This window comes from Dryobates pubescens, chromosome 2, assembly GCF_014839835.1.
Source record: "Dryobates pubescens isolate bDryPub1 chromosome 2, bDryPub1.pri, whole genome shotgun sequence".
Taxonomy (NCBI): Eukaryota; Metazoa; Chordata; class Aves; order Piciformes; family Picidae; genus Dryobates; species Dryobates pubescens.
Window position 1 is genome coordinate 51888673 of NC_071613.1, and position 16544 is coordinate 51905216.

The window sequence follows — 16544 nt, forward strand, 5'->3', positions numbered from 1 at the left end:
GAAGAGGTGGGCAGCACCTAGGTGTGGTTTCAGTTGACCCAGGGGACACACACAGATGAGTGATGGAGGTATTGAACCTACCTCCAGGATCTTCTTAAGCTTTTGGGATGACTTGATTGAGACAGATGCAGCTATTATTGCATGAAGTTGCTGCAGGCAAAGAGAAGAAGAGCTTTGGGTTAGTGTCACCTCCAACCCAAGAGGAAACTCAAAGTCTGAAGGCTTGCATTCTCGAGCAGCCTGGGCTAGCAGGAGGTGTCCCTGGCCATGGCAGGGGGGTGGGAACTGGATGATCTTTAAGGTCCCTTCCAACCCAACCCACCCTATGAATCAGTGACTTCTGCATTTTTCATGCACACCATGGGCCCTGCCCTGGCACATCAGCATGTCAACCACTTCACCTGCACCATGGATTTGCCACACTCAGGTGTGGCTGGGTGAAGGTTTGTTTACATTTCAGTCCTTATGACTGTGAGGGATCCAGCAGGTGGAAGGGGACACAGCTACAAGCAGAGCACTGTTTTGGTTGGAAGAGACCTTTAAGATCATCAACTCCAACTCCTACCCTCACTCTGCCAGGTCACCATGGCCCTCAGCACCACATCTACACAGCTCTGAAACCCCTCCAGGGATGGGGGTTCCAGCACTGTGCTGGGCAGCCTGAGCCAAAGCCTGTCCACTATTAAAGCAAAGAACTTGTTCTTCATGTCCAACCTAAACCTCTCCTGGTGCAACTTCAGGCCATTTCCTCTTGTCCTGTCACTTGTTATGTGTGACAAGACACTGACCCCCACCTCACTCCAACCTCCTTTCAGGGAGCTGTAGAGAGCAATGAGGTCTCCCCTCAACCTCCTCTTCTCCAAACTAAACCACCCCCAGTTCCCTCAGCTGCTCCTCACCAGCCCTGTTCTCCAGACCCTTCCCCAGCTTCATTGCCCTTCCCTGGACCTGCTCCAGCCCCTCAATGTCCTTCTTGGAGTGAGGACCCAACGTGTCCTTCTTGACATGCCCTGCTAGACCCCACAGACCAGCACTGTGACTTTCCCTGAAGATGCCAACAACCTCTACAGGGTAGAGAAACAGATTCACAGTTTCATGGAATGGGTTGGGAGGGACCTGAAAGATCATCCAGTTCCAACCCCCCTGCCATGGGCAGGGGCACGTTCCACTAGCCCAGGTTGCTCAAAGCCTCATCCAGTCTAGCCTTGAAGACCTCCAGGGTGGAGGCTGCATCCACAACCTGCCTGGGCAGCCTGTTGCAGAGTGCCACCACCCTCATCCTGAAGAGCTTCCCCCTAAGGTGCAGTCCAAGCCTCCTCGCGTCGCAGGACGCCTCGGAGCGGTCCAGGGTACAAAGGGTACCTAGGACCTCTGGGCTGTGGGCCCCAGGGGCTGCCCCTCACTCACTGGGGTGAGCATCTGGATGCTCTCTGCAAAGTTGCCTATGAAGGCCATGATGGTCATCTTCTGCATCAGCCTCTCGATCTTGCTGAACTGCATCATGAAGCGGTCCTCGTCGGACAGGTTCTCGATGGGCTTCCTCTCGCGCTCGTACAGCCGCAGCACCTTCACCTCGTTCTCAGTGGGCAGGAACCTCATCAGGCACTCCACAAAGTCCACTGGCAGGGTCTTCAGGTCGAACCTGCGTGGGCACACACCAGGAGAAGCGGCCTGTGAGGGCAAAGCTCAGCGCACAACGACGGAAAGGCGGTCACAGAGCTGCCGCAGGCGACCTCCACCTGCCCCTGCCGCGACTGGAGGCTGCTTCCTCTCGTCCTGGTGCTTGTTCCCTGGGAGAAGAGACCAACCCCAGCCTGGAGTCCAGCCATGCTCTAACCCTACCAAGCCTGATGCTAAACCATGTCCTTCAGCACCACTTCTCCACAGCTTTGAAAGCCCTGCAGGGATGGGGATCCTCCCTGGGCAGCCTGTTCCAGTCTTTGAGAACCCCTTCAGTGAAGAAGTTTCTCCTCATGGCCAAACTAAACCTCCCCTGGCTCAATTTCAGGCCATTTCCTCTCACTCTATCACCTGACAGTAGGGAGAAGAGACCAACCCCCACCTCATTCCAGTCTCCTTTCAGAGAGCTGTAGAGACCAATGAGGTCTCCCCTCAGCCTCCTCTTCTCAAGGCTGCACACCCCCAGTTCCCTCAGCTGCTCCTCACCAGCCCTGCTCTCCAGACCCTTCCCCACCTTTGTTGCCCTTCTCTGGACCTGCTCCAGGCCCTCAATGTCCTTTCTTGGAGTGAGGATATCCAGGCAATAGCTCCTTTAATGAAAGCAGTATTATTTTTTGAGCCTAAGCAGTGTGGGGACAGTGACATAAAGCTGCAGGGGTTTTGTTTTGGCTCCAAGGAAGCTGCTTTCTGGGAGCTCAGGACGGTTCTGGGTCGTTTCCAGATGCCAAAACGTCTCCATCAAGGGCCAATACAAACCCATTCCACTCACCAAACACCACAGGACATCCCACACACCATTTCCTTGCTGACAAGAGTTGTACTCACACGTGGATGGCTTTGCAGATCTCATCTGCTGTCTTCCCAGCTTTCCTCAGGGTTATGGCCAGGTTTTTGGCCCTGTTGGCATCCAGCAACGTGACTTTGTTTGACCCCTTCTGAGTTATCTTCTGCTTGCTTGAGGTCAGGTCAATGGCTGGACCCTGGGCTTTTGTTTTGAATATCTCTTCAAACTCATCCACATTCAGATCCTGAGAGAGGAAAGAAAAGGATTTCTCCAGGGGTGGGGACACCCTGGGCAGGCTGGGGCAGGGCTTGATGACCCTTTTTGGGGAAGGAACTGTTCTTCATGTCCAGCCTAAAGCTCCCCTGGGGCAACTTGAGGCCATTTCCTCTTCTTCTGTCACCTGATACTAGGGAGAAGAGACCAACCCCCACCCAGCTCAAACCCCCTTGCAGGGAGCTGTAGAGAGCAATGAGGTCTCCCCTCAGCCTCCTCTTCTCCAGGCTGAACAGCCTCAGTTCCCTCAGCTGCTCCTCCCCAGCCCTGTTCTCCAGACCCTTCACCAGCTTCCTTGTTCTTCTCTGGACCCACTCCAGCCCCTCAATGCCCACCTTGGAGTGAGGGGCCCAAAATTGAATCCAGTACTCAAGGTGTGACTTCACCAGTGCACAATCACTCCCCTACTCCTACTGGCCCCGCTGCTGCTGATCCAGGCCAGGATGCTGGTGGCCTTCTTGGCTACCTGGGCACACTGCTGCCTCATCTTCAGCTGCTGTCAGCCAACACCCCCCAGGTCCTGTTCTGCTGGGCAGTTTCCAGCCACTCTTCCCCAAGCCTGGAGCATTCATGGGGTTGTTGTGAGCCAAGTGCCAGGCAGGACCCAGCACTGGGCCTTGCTGAGATCCTTGCTGACAGCACCAGACCCCATCCCTAAGCCTGCCGCTGGCCTCGCGCCTTTCCGGCGCACCAGGGGCCGCTGCTTGAACCCACGGCCGAAATACTTGTGGTGGCCTGACCCTGCAAGGACCAGCATCCACTTGTGTCATGCACAGGAGAGGGAGGCAGAAGGCAGCAAGCAGCAGCCCTACCTCCAGGATCCTTTCATCATCTATCTCGTTGAAGACTGTCCCGTTGATCTGGTTGGGTTTGAGGGCGACCCAGTTGAACACCGGCATGCGGAACTTGGTCTTGATTGGCTTCTTGATCTTCACAGCTAAAGGCACCAGAGGAGAGGAAATGAGAACCACCCCCCCTCAAAAGGCTGGAAAGCACCAAACTGCAGCTTTGGAGCTGGCATTTCAGCACTGGAGGAAGAACTGGCCACAGCTAACTGGGCAGCCTGGAGAGATCTTGCTGGCTGGAGAAGCAAACAGCACCAGGATGCTTTCATCCAGCCCCACTGCTCTTTCACACAGTCACAGAAGGGGAAGGGTTGGAAGGGACCTCTGCAGATCATCAAGTCCACCCTCCCCTAGAGAAGGTCACACAAGAACATGTCCAGGTGGGGTTTGAATCTCTCCAGAGATGGAGACTCCACCACCTCTCTGGGCAGCCTGCTCCGGTGCTCTGCTACTCTTGAATTAAAGGGCAGGGACTTGGTGGAGAAGGTACAGCAAAGGGCTGCAAAGATGCTGAGGGGGCTGGAACAGCTCTGTGATGAGGAAAGGCTGAGAGAATTGGGGCTACATAGTCTGGAGAAGAACAGCTTGAGGGGGGATCTCCTCAATGCTGACCAATACCTCAAGGGTGGGGGTCAGGAGGATGGGATCAGGATCTTTCCAGTGGTGCCCAGTGACAGGACAAGGAATAGTGGACACAAACTTGCCCATAAGAAGTTCCATCTGAACATGAGGAGGAACTTCTTTAATTTAAGGGTGCTGGAGCCCTGGAGCAGGCTGCCCAGAGAGGCGCTGGAGTCTCCACCTCTGGCAGCATTCAAAACCTAGGTGGACATGTAGGTGACCTTCTAGGTGAACCTGCCCTGGCAGGGGAGGTGGACTTTAGTTTAAAGGTGACTGAGCCCTGGTTTCAGCCCAGCTTCTGCAGAACCAGACTAAACACCAGGGGCTGTGAAAGCTTCACTGATGCTGGGATCACTGTCACAGGAACCTGGGAGGGTCACAGAGCACTGGAGCAGGCTGCCCAGAGAGGCTCTGGAGTCTCCTTCTCTGGAGACTTTCAAGGCCTGTCTGGAAGTGTTCCTCTGTGACCTATGCTGGATTCTATGGTCCTGCTCTGGCAGGGGGGGATGGACTCAATGATCTGTGTCCCTTCCAAGCCCTGACATCCTGTGATCCTGTGACAAGGAGAGTAAGTCCCCTTTTCCCTAGGTTTTGGTTCAGGGATGGCCTCTCCCACTGCCTGCTGCAATGGGGCAGTGCTGCTGCTCACCAAGTTTGGCTTTTAGACCCCCCAAAAAAACCCCAGGAGGTGGGCTGCAGGACTTGGGAGGTTGAACACAGAGCAGGTTTGCACTCCCTGCAGTGTGCAGAAGCAATAAATGATTCAGTAAGTTGCACAGAGGAGCTCTGAAAAAGAAACCTTCAGTAAAGTGATCCAGCAACATTTTGCTCCCTAATTCCTCAGCAAATACACTGTGTGTTTCCATCAAAAAGGAACCCAGGTCCTTCCTCTCCAGGGCTGGAGGGGTGGGGAAGCCACTTGTCCCATGTTTGGGAGCAGGCAGGATGGAGGGGACACCCCTGGGGATGTTCAGCTCCACAGTGTGCCCATGGAAGCTCACCGCTCCCCCAGGCCAAGACCACAGAACAGCTTGAGTTGGAAGGGACCTCCAAGACCATCTAGTTCCATGGACCATGGTTTGGTTTAGCTCAGGCCAGTGTTTGCTCCTGACCCCTGGTAAAACCCTCAGCATCAGAGAATCAAAGAGTCAGAGCAGTTGGAAGAGAGCTTTAAGATCATTGAGCCCAACCTTCAAGCTCAGACCACCATGGACTTGCTGGTCCACAGAGATGTTTCCCTTTCTCCCTGTGGTTTCAGGAGATGGACAGACAGGTCCCAGGTAGCAAAGCACTTCAGCAACTCATTATCTGGCTTTCCTCTAACAGTTCTCTGTGTATGGGTTTGCCAGGACAGGGATGACCTCTTTCAGGGGGAGCACCAGCCCTGAGTGAGTGATTTCTCCTGCCCTGTCATTCCACTTTCACAGCAAGAATTGTGTGAGGCTCATTCTGCAGAGACTTAGAATCATGAAGGCTGGAAAAGACCTCTAAGACCATCAAGTCCAACCATCATAGAACATAGAAGTGTTAGGGTGGGAAAGGACCTCAAGGATCAGCAGGTTCCAAGCCCCTGCCATGGCCAGGGACACCTCACACTACAGCAGGTTGCTCACAGCCACATCCAGCCTGGCTGCAAACACCTCCAGGCAGGAGGCTTCCACCACCTCCCTGGGCAACCTGTGCCAGGCTCTCACCACCCTCATGGGGAACAACTTCTTCCTCACATCCAATCTCAATCTACTCATTTCTAATTTGGTTCCATTCCCCCCAGTGCTATCCCTCCCTGACACCCTCAAAAGTCCCTCCCCAGCTTTCTTGGAGCCCCCTTCAGATCCTGGAAGGCCACAATGAGGTCTCCTCAGAGCCTTCTCCTCTCCAGACTGAACAGCCCCAGCTCCCTCAGTCTGTCCTCATAGCAGAGCAGCTCCAGCCCTCTGCTCATCCTCATGGCCCTTCTCTGGACACCTTCCAGCACCTCCAGCTCCTTCCTGTGCTAGGGGCTCCAGAACTGGACACAGTGCTCCAGGTGGGGTCTCAGCAGAGTGGAGCAGAGGGGGAGAATCACCTCCCTGGCCCTGCTGGCTCTGCTGCTCTTGCTGCAGCCCAGGCTCTGGTTGGCTTTGTGGGCTGCAAGTGCACACTGCTGGCTCATGAACCTAAGACCAGGAGGAAAGGAAGCTAATGGCTTTGTGGGCCAGTTCAAGTTTCCCTTCCTCCTCCATCACAGAGCCCTGAGGTGATATTCCCAGGAGTTGTTCTCAGTGGGAAACCCCAGACATGGTGTGCCTGGTGTTGAGGATGGCTCCAAGGAAACCTCATCTCTTCATGACTTGCTGAGGTGCTTTGCTGAACCAGGGCCTCCTGGCTTCCAAATCCTGGTGGCTGGCAGCATCCCCAGAGCTACTGCATGCTCCAGCTCAGGCCAACCTGGACCTGCCTCCCCACTCCCCAGCACCCACACGAGCCCACAGGCACAGCACAGAGGGAAACATGGAGAGGAAGGGAAATACTTAGCAGAAAGCAACCTACAGAAGAGCTTGATTGGTCCATCTGACCAGGAAGCAGAAAGAACAGAGAAAAAACACAAAAACCTGTTAGTAATGGTCAGAAAAGCAAAGAATTGTTAACTTTATTGGCTTCCCCTCTGACCCAGTAGGTTCCTGCCCTGAGGGAGGAGTGATAGAATCATTAAGATTGGAAAAGACCTCAAAGATCATCAAGTCCAACCTTCTCCCAGCACTGCCATGACCACTAGAAGTGCTCCTTCCTGAGCAGCCACCCTACTGACAGAAGCTGCCTTGGCTCTTCCCCTCTCTCCTGACACACTGAGGAACAAAACACTCATCTCACCTTGCTTTGCACAACTCAACCAAGCCCCCAAGGAAGCACCTTGCCTGTGGGGGGGTTCCCTGTGCTGCTGGTGAAGCTCAGAGGAGCCATGGGCAGAAGCAAGACTCCTGTCCCCACTTAATACAACAGAGGCATCAGGCACAGTGTCTGGGCAGCTGCTGGCACAACCTTGGTGACTCTTGGCAGCTCCTGTGCCCTCCTCTGAGGTTCCCCTGAGCACCACCACATCCAGCACTGCTGTCACTCAGGTAGGACCACTCCCAGCTCTGCCAAACCCAACCAGAGGGATCACAGAACCCCAGAGTGGTTTGGAAGGGGCCTTGAGGATCATCTGGTTCCATGGGACACCTTCCACTAGCTCAGCTTGCCCAAGGCCTCACCCAGCCTGGCCTTGAACACCTCCAGGGAGGGGACATCCACAGCCTCCCTGGGCAGCCTGCTCCAAGTGTCTCAGCTGTGTGCTGCCTTTTGTGCTTGGTCTTTTTTTGGCAGCACACCCTGGGCTCCCCTGCCTCCATGATGCTTTTGGCTTTCAGAGCTGGAATAATTGAAAAGCTGGAATAATTAATAATGAGTTTGCAGGAGGGGGCAGTGGGGGGAAGCAGAAATCAGAAGAGCTATTAATCAGAGCTCTTTCTGGGTTCATATCAAGCTCTTGAGGTCTCCTGGGGGGAAGAAGCACGATGCCAATTAGCATTTAGTAGCTCAGCAAGTGTCAGGCAGTGAATAAAAGCAGGATTAAAGGCAGGCAGGAAATTTTACTTCCTTCCCCCATAACCTGACAAATTTGCCATTTTCTAGCACAGAGATTTCCACACTGAGCTCTCAGAAGGAATCCAAGCCATGGGGCTTTGTGTTTCTTTCCAAGCCACATTTCCTTTGCTTAAAAGCCAAAATTGATCATGTTTGAAAAGCATTTTTGGCAATGCCTTTAGTTTCCCTGAAGCCAGGTCCTCCAGACCAAACCAAAAGGGTTTGCTTGAGAAACCCTTGTTCAGACAACCCCAGCATGGTGAGGCTGGAAGGGACCTGCTACACCAGGGGCACCCACAGCAGCTTGCCCAGCAGCACAATGGCCAGGGGGCTTTGGAGGTTCTCCAGAGAAGGAGACTCCACAACCTCTCTGGGCAGCCTGCTCCAGGCCTCCAGCACCCTCACACCAAACAACTTTCTCCTCATCTTCAGATGGAACCTCCTGGGTTCTACTTTGTGCCTGCTCCCCCTCATCCTGTCCCTGGGCACCACTACCAAGAGTCTGGCCCCAGCCTCTTGCCCCCCACAGCTCCTTTAGCTCTTGCTGAGCATTGCTCAGATCCCCTCTGGGGCTGCTCTTATGCAGGCTCCACAGCCCCAGGGCTCTCAGCCTTTGCTCCTCACAGAGATGCTCCAGGCCCCTCAGCATCTTTGCAGCCTCCCCTGGACTCTCTCCAGCAGTTCCCTGTCTCTCTTGAGCTGGGGAGCCCAGAACACTCCAGAGGACACTCACTAGGGCAGGGTAGAGGGGGAGGACCTGCTGTCCACATTCTTCTCAAGGCACCCTAGGAGCCCATTTGCCTTCTTGGCCACAAGAGCACATTGCTGGCTCATGGGGAACTTGTTCACCAGCACTGCCAGGTTCTTCTTTGCTGAGCTGCTTCCCAGCAGCTCAGCCCCTCACCTGTCCTACTGCAGGGGGTTCTTCCTCCCCAGGTGCAGACCCTACACTTGCACTTGGGGAACTTCCACCCAACTCTCCAGCCTGTCCAGGTCACTCTGGATGGCACAGCCTGATGGGGTGCCAGCCACTGCTGACAAAATGACCAAGGGTCCACCCTGTCCCTTCATCCAGGGCACTGATGGAAGATGTTGAACAAGACTGGACCCAGTCCTGAACTCTGGGGAACACCACGAGCTACAGGTGTCCAACTAGACTCACCACCACTGATCACAGCCCTGCTGCAAACCTCTCTCAGTACATCACCACCAAGAGATCAGGGGTGTTCTGTAGGTGGCTAAGCAATGGAGTCCCTCCTCAGTGCCATCCCCACTCCAGCCCAGCTGCCCTGGCCCTGCCTTGCCTGACTCCAGCAGCACGCCAAGGAGACGCTTGGGTGGCTTACCTGCAAGCCCTGAGTTGAAGACCACGGTGGGAGAGGCTGTCCCAGGCAGGGGAGGGGCTGATGGTGGGGGTGGTGGGGGCAGTGGAGCTGCAGGAGCCATCTCCAAAGACGGGCCTGGGAGAGGAGGCGGCGGCGGAGGCGGCGGAGGAGGCGGAGGCGGCGGAGGCACCATCGGTACCGACACCGACACAGGACCGTTTGGCACTGGCACGGGGAGCAAAAAGGAGACATTGCCAGGAGCTCTGGTCAAGATGTCCCTGCACCCACGGGGGAAGGCACTGCACCCACGGGAGAAGGCACAGCACCCACGGGAGAAGGCACAGCACCCACGGGAGAAGGCACTGCACCCATGGGAGAAGGCACAGCACCCATGGGAGAAGGCACAGCACCCACGGGAGAAGGCACAGCACCCACGGGAGAAGGCACAGCACCCATGGGAGAAGGCACAGCACCCACGGGAGAAGTCCCTGCACCCACGGGAGAAGGCACAGCACCCTCGGGAGAAGGCACTGCACCCACGGGAGAAGGCACAGCACCCACGGGAGAAGGCACAGCACCCATGGGAGAAGGCACAGCACCCACGGGAGAAGTCCCTGCACCCACGGGAGAAGGCACAGCACCCTCGGGAGAAGGCACTGCACCCATGGGAGAAGGCACAGCACCCATGGGAGAAGGCACTGCACCCACGGGAGAAGGCACAGCACCCACGGGAGAAGGCACTGCACCCATGGGAGAAGGCACAGCACCCATGGGAGAAGGCACAGCACCCACGGGAGAAGGCACAGCACCCACGGGAGAAGGCACAGCACCCATGGGAGAAGGCACAGCACCCACGGGAGAAGTCCCTGCACCCACGGGAGAAGGCACAGCACCCTCGGGAGAAGGCACTGCACCCACGGGAGAAGGCACAGCACCCACGGGAGAAGGCACAGCACCCATGGGAGAAGGCACAGCACCCACGGGAGAAGGCACTGCACCCATGGGAGAAGGCACAGCACCCACAGGAGAAGGCACAGCACCCATGGGAGAAGGCACAGCACCCACGGGAGAAGTCCCTGCACCCACGGGAGAAGGCACAGCACCCATGGGAGAAGGCACTGCACCCACGGGGGAAGGCACTGCACCCATGGGAGAAGGCACAGCACCCTCGGGAGAAGGCACAGCACCCACAGGAGAAGGCACAGCACCCACTGGAGAAGGCACAGCACCCACGGGAGAAGGCACAGCACCCACGGGAGAAGGCACAGCACCCTCGGGAGAAGGCACAGCACCCACAGGAGAAGGCACAGCACCCACTGGAGAAGGCACAGCACCCACGGGAGAAGGCACAGCACCCACAGGAGAAGGCACAGCACCCACGGGAGAAGGCACAGCACCCACGGGAGAAGGCACAGCACCCACAGGAGAAGGCACAGCACCCACGGGAGAAGGCACAGCACCCACGGGAGAAGGCACAGCACCCTCGGGAGAAGGCACAGCACCCACAGGAGAAGGCACAGCACCCACAGGAGAAGGCACAGCACCCACGGGAGAAGGCACAGCACCCACAGGAGAAGGCACAGCACCCACTGGAGAAGGCACAGCACCCACGGGAGAAGGCACAGCACCCTCGGGAGAAGGCACAGCAGCCACCTTGTCCCCCACCATACATCTCCTCTCCACCAACTCCCCTGCGCCCCAGCGCCGGGTGCAGCACTCCTCAAGGTGCTGCTGTGGCTGAAGGTGGGAGATGTCCACCAGCTGCAGCGCTCAGACTGGCGTGGAGGCCGCCCACGCGTGACAGCGAGGCCCTCAAGGTGCCCGCGAGGTGCCACGAGCTCACGGCTGGCTCCAGCTGAAGGTGGCTGGGGCAGCCAGAGGCTGCTGTGCCTGTCCCCTGCACGACCAACTGCAGCTCCAGGTCGGCCCAGGCAGGCACAAAGCCTCTTACCTGCCTCAGCTGCCGCTGCTAAGCTGGGCAAGGGTGGGGGAGGTGGCGGCAAAGGTACCGAGGACGCGGCTCCGGCCACCGGTGCCACGCAGGTGCCAGCCACCACCTCTGCCCCTGCTGGCACCATCCCAGAGGCCAGAGCGACGGGCAGGATGGAGATGTCACCATCCCCTTTCTTCTGGATCTTAATGGTTCCTTGCTTCTCCAGCTCGTGGATCTTCTTCTCCAGCGTTGACTGCCGCTGGATGGCTTCCTCCTTCTCCTTCACCATTTTCCTCAAGGTGTGCACCTGGGTGTTTGCATCTTTGTAGATTTCCTAAGAGGGCCCAGAAAGGAGGAATTCTCACTTCTGCTCACAGAGCAGAACATCAAGGCCAGAAACAGCAACCTGGCACTGGATGAATTAAGAAGGACCTTGAGACACTTGAACATGGCCAGAGAAGGGCAACGAGGCTGGGGAGGGGTCTGGAGCACAGCCCTGTGAGGAGAGGCTGAGGGAGCTGGGGTTGCTTAGCCTGCAGAAGAGGAGGCTCAGGGGAGACCTTCTTGCTGTCTACAGCTACCTGAAGGGAGGTTGTAGCCAGGTGGGGGTTGGTCTCTTCTGCCAAGCAACCAGCACCAGAACAAGAGGACACAGTCTCAAGCTATGCCAGGGGAGGTCTAGGCTGGAGGTGAGGAGAAAGTTCTTCCCAGCAAGAGAGATTGGCCATGGGAATGTGCTGCCCAGGGAGGTGGTGGAGTCACCATCCCTGGAGGTGTTCAAGAGGGGATTGGATGTGGCACTTGAAGCCATGGTTTAGTTAGTCATGAGGTGCTGGGTGACAGGTTGGACTGGATGATCTCTGAGGTCTTTTCCAACCTTATTGATTCTATGATCAAAGCCCAAAGCTCAACCCAGCAATGACCTCTGATGCCAACTCTGCATCTTTGGTGGAGAGGAAGAATTCAGCCCCTGTTTGTCCCAGGGACTGAGTCCTAGGAGGAAGCTCACCTGTGGCTATCACTGCTTCTTCATGATGCCTCCCACTTCTTATGGGTCTTTAATCTTTCCAGGGAGGGTGGGGAGACCCTGGAACAGGTTGCCCAGGGAGGCTGGGGATGTCCCCTCCCTGGAAGTGTTCAAGGCCAGGCTGGATGAGGACTTGAGCAACCTGGGCTGGTGGAAGGTGTCCCTGCCCATGGCAGAGAGGCTGGAACTGGATGATCTTTAAGGTCTGTTCCAGCCCAAACCGTTTTATGATTCTATGATCCTGTCCTGCTGCTGAACAGCCCAAGTCTGAAGGACTCCAGGTCCACCTTCAACACCTTTCCACACATGCAGCTCCAAACAGACACTACAGACCTGAGTGACGAGAGGCACCTGAGCCATTCCCTCACCTCCTGGCATGTTCCAAAGGGTTTACGTCCCTCTTTGAGTGCACACAAATGATTCTCCTTGACATGTGCCCTAGGTTCAACTTCAGGGAGCTAGCAGAGGTCACTGGTCCCAGAGCTGCTACCTGCCAGCCACCAAGCAGACAGGAGATGGCTCCCCCGGAGCGTGGCACCCAGGCTGAGGTTTGCCGTCGCACTCACCCGAATCACGTCCAGCTCTTTGTTCCTTTGCATCAGCTGCTTCTCCAGCTCCACAATCTTGGCCATGGCTTCGTTCTCTGTGTCTTGGAGCTTTTCAGATAACTGGCATTGAGAAGAGAAGAGGTTTTGCAAGTGGGGAACAGGAATTTTCTCAGCCAAACACCAGGAACAGCTCTCGGAGCACCAACACGTGGCACTTGAAGCCATGGCTTAGTCAGTCATGAGCTGCTGGGTGACAGGTTGGACTTGATGATCTCTGAGGTCTTTTCCAACCTTATTGATTCTATGAACACCACTATTGATATTCCACCAAACCCTGAAGTCTGTCCTTGAGAAATGAGATGGTTCCTGTGAGATTCCTCCAAAGATGGAACCTCCATGGCAATCTCCTTCAGCTGTGGCCAGCATACAACCTGGCTGGACTGCAGCTATGAAGCTGCCCAGGTGACAAACCCTGCTCTGCACTGGGGCTCTTGAGCCTGCAGAAGAGAAGACTGAGAGGGCATCTTGTGAATGTTTAGAAATATCTGAGGGGTTGCTGTCAAGAAGAAAGGCACAGACTCTTGTCAGTGGTGCCCAGGGGCAGGACAAGGGGCACTGGGCACAAACTGGAAGCCAGGAGGCTCCATCTGAAGATGAGGAGAAAGTTGTTTGGTGTGAGGGTGCTGGAGGCCTGGAGCAGGCTGCCCAGAGAGGTTGTGGAGTCTCCTTGTGTGGAGAGCTTCCAAACCCAGCTGGGCATTGTGCTGCTGGGCAAGCTGCTGTGGGTGATCTCAGGAGGTCACTTCCAACCCCCAGCATTCTATGACTGTATAAAAATAGAACCATCTTCACACACACTAAGTCTGATCTGAAATCCCAAACCTTATAGAAACACCACAATGCAAACCCAGCTGATGCTGGAATGGTGGAACCCATAAATATCACCTCTCCTAACGAGGCCAATTAGATTAGCAATGAAGTAAAGAGTCCATTTGGGGTTTTCCTCAATGGTCTTTCAATTTGTTTTTTGCCCAGGATCTGAAAGTCCCTTGGCTTTGGTTGGCTTTTTCCATCATCACCACCCCCACTGACACAAGGTAAGCTGGAGAAGGTGTCCCAGAGAGGTGGTAGGTGCCCCATCCCTGGAACCACTGCAGGTCAGGTTGTCTGGGGCTCTGAGCAACCTGCTCGAGGTGCAGAGGTCCCTGCTGACTGCAGGAGAGTCAGACTAGATGAGCATTAAAGGTCCCTTCTAACCCAAACCACTTAGTGATGTGAGGTTCAGAACACAGCATGAAAGCACTCGGGAATTTTACCTGCCTGAGGTCTCCCAGATTCCTCCATTTGCCAAAAATCTGATTATTCCTCCCAAACTGAAGCACAGCAGCCCCAGGGCTTCTCCTAAGTGACCCTCACCCCAAAGGCTGCAACCCTTCTGCTCCTGTGCTTCCACCTCCCGCAACGGGCAGGTAGCAAAGGCCCTGCACAGAGCAGGCTCTGAACTGCTCCAGAAGCAAAGGTGACCAAGTGTGGTACTCACATGGGAAATGTTCTCTTCCAGTTCTTCAACTCTTTCCAGGGCTGCATTCTTGGTCTCAGCATCCTCCAGCAGAGCTCCCACATCGAAAACGTTGTCCAGGTAAGCCTGGATTTGCACCTGCAGTTTGTCACTCTCTGTGTGCTTCAGCTTCTGCAGAGCCAACAACACCAAGGTGTCACTCCCCACTGCTGGCCCTTCACAGCACCACCACCACAGGCAGCAGAGGGAGTGGGCACTGGTGGGAGCTCAGGCCACTCCCACCCTGTGAGAGGAGAACCTCTCACAGTTCACCATGAGTTGGGGTCGTGGTTTGGATCAGCAATACCAAGGCCAGCAGGACCAGGGCAGTGATTGTCCCTCTGCACTGGGCACTGGTTAGGCCACACCTCAAATACTGGGCTCAGTTTTGGGCCCCTCACTCCAAAAAGGAGTCTGAGGGGCTGGAGTGGGTCCAGACAAGAGCAGGGAAGCTGGGGAAGGGTCTGGAGAACAGGGCTGGTGAGGAGCAGCTGAGGGAACTGGGGGTGTTTAGTGTGGAGAAGAGGAGGCTGAGGGGAGACCTCATTGCCTTCTACAAGTCCCTGAAAGGTTGGAGCCAGGTGGGCTCGGTGTCTTCTCCCAAGGAACAAGAGGAAATGGCCTCAAGTTGCATTGGGGAGGATTAGGTTGGACATGAGGAAGAATTTCTTCCCCAAAAGGGTTGTCAAGGCCCTGCCCAGGCTGTCCAGGGCAGTGGTGGAGTCCCCATCCCTGGAGGGGTGTCAAAGCCGTGTAGATGTGGTGCTGAGGGAGAGTGGTGACCTGGCAGTGCTGGGTTAACAGCTGGATTTGATGACTTTAGGGGTCTCATCTAACCTAAATCACTCCATGACTCTGTGATCCCTTTGTCAGCCTGACCTCTGTTCTCATGTGTGAGCTCCCAAGGCAGGGACAGGGAGAGAGAAAGATCCAAGAGAGGAAATGTAGCAGCAGCTTTCTTCTGAGAGCATTCCCACAGGGCAGCAGAAACCTCCTGGCCATCAAAGCTCAAAGGAGGATTTTCTCACAGAGAGACAGAGGTGACCCTGGTGGCACCTGAGCTGGGGACAGCACAAGGGCTGCAGCCCCCAGCTGGAGGTCAGGGACGTGGCATGGGTGAGGACAAGCTGTGGTTCATCCTCCCTTTGTTATATGAAGGAGCTACAAATTTAGCTCCCAGCCTGTAATTGCAGCTGACTTGTCCTCTGCAGGGGTGGCTCCAGGCCACAGCCCCCAGCCAGCAGCCAAGGCACTGCGCTTTTGGCAGGCACAATGACACAACCCTGCTCTGCCCTCCCAAAAGCCCTTGGGTGAGAAGGTTTTAAGGAGGTTGAAGGCCCAAGCTGGGCAGTAGGGATGTGGTGTGGAGCCACCATGGCTGCAGGTGGGGGGCTGGGGGGCAGATCCACAGTGCGAGGCGGTGGAGATCTGTCTCATACTCACGTCCAGATACTCATCCAGGCCAAGCTTTGTGAACTCATACTGGAGGTGGACTCTGAAGTTCATGTCCTCCACTGAGTGGACCACGATGTTGATGAACTGCATGCAGGCCACCTACAAGGAGAACAGTTGGATGTGAGAGGAGGTGATGACACAGCCCCCCCTGAAAAGCCTCAGCAGCGGGGTTGGAGCAAGCTCTCCCGGGGGTCAGCCACAGCAAATGAGCACATTTCCTTCTGCTTTACTCTGAAGGGAAACTCTGCTCTGCTCCTCAGCAGCTGGTGCTGCACTGGGCCTTGTGGGGTGTTTGTTTGCCGTGATAAAGTCAAACATGGGGGCCAGAAATGAAGTCATGTCTGCTGAGTCCACCTTTACTGCGTGCTGGTGAATGCCTTCCATGCCAGCCTGCAGAGCCAGACATCCTAGGAGCACACACAAGCTCTAAAGAAAACAACTGCTCCTCAAATGGCCTCAACAAAAAAAAGGAAGGGATTTTGCAACTAGAATCCCCCAGTTAGGAAACTGGACTTTCACAGAAGGTCCTTTGTTGCCTTGAAGAAAGCACATTTCCCAAGCTGTGCTGAATAAGGGACCAGATCATGGCAGGGGAGCTGGAGCTAGATGATCTTCCAGGTCCCTTCCAACCCAAACCATTCTAGGAGTTGAAGAACCACAGAATCTTAGATTGATTCTTAGAATCCTTGAAGGGCTTGGGTTGGAAGGGAGCTTAAAGATCATCTGGTTCCAACCCCCGTGCCATGGGCAGGGACACCTCCCACTAGCCCAGGTTGCTCAAGGTCTCACCCAACCTGGCCCTTGAACATCTCCAGGGAGGGGTTATCCATGACCTCCCTGGGCAGCCTGTTCCAGTGTCTCACCACTGTTACTCTAAAGAATGTCTTTCCAA

The 16544-nt window shown here is 55.6% G+C and overlaps 1 protein-coding gene across 2 annotated transcripts in view; it reads right to left on the reverse strand.

The window, feature by feature from the left end:
• The window catches only part of FMNL2 (formin like 2), a 194968-nt gene that overhangs the window by 14863 nt on the left and 163561 nt on the right, over positions 1 to 16544 (reverse strand). Inside the window, exons 11-20 of one of the 2 annotated variants that reach the window (XM_054177575.1) lie at positions 15641 to 15751; positions 14180 to 14329; positions 12658 to 12759; positions 11083 to 11398; positions 9153 to 9356; positions 6733 to 6753; positions 3550 to 3674; positions 2506 to 2708; positions 1408 to 1642; positions 82 to 150 (exon numbers count right to left, since the gene is read on the reverse strand). In XM_054177575.1, coding sequence (XP_054033550.1) covers positions 82 to 150; positions 1408 to 1642; positions 2506 to 2708; positions 3550 to 3674; positions 6733 to 6753; positions 9153 to 9356; positions 11083 to 11398; positions 12658 to 12759; positions 14180 to 14329; positions 15641 to 15751 — 1536 coding nt within the window. The remainder of the gene's footprint in view (positions 1 to 81; positions 151 to 1407; positions 1643 to 2505; positions 2709 to 3549; positions 3675 to 6732; positions 6754 to 9152; positions 9357 to 11082; positions 11399 to 12657; positions 12760 to 14179; positions 14330 to 15640; positions 15752 to 16544) is intronic. The other variant, XM_054177567.1, reaches the window with a different exon arrangement.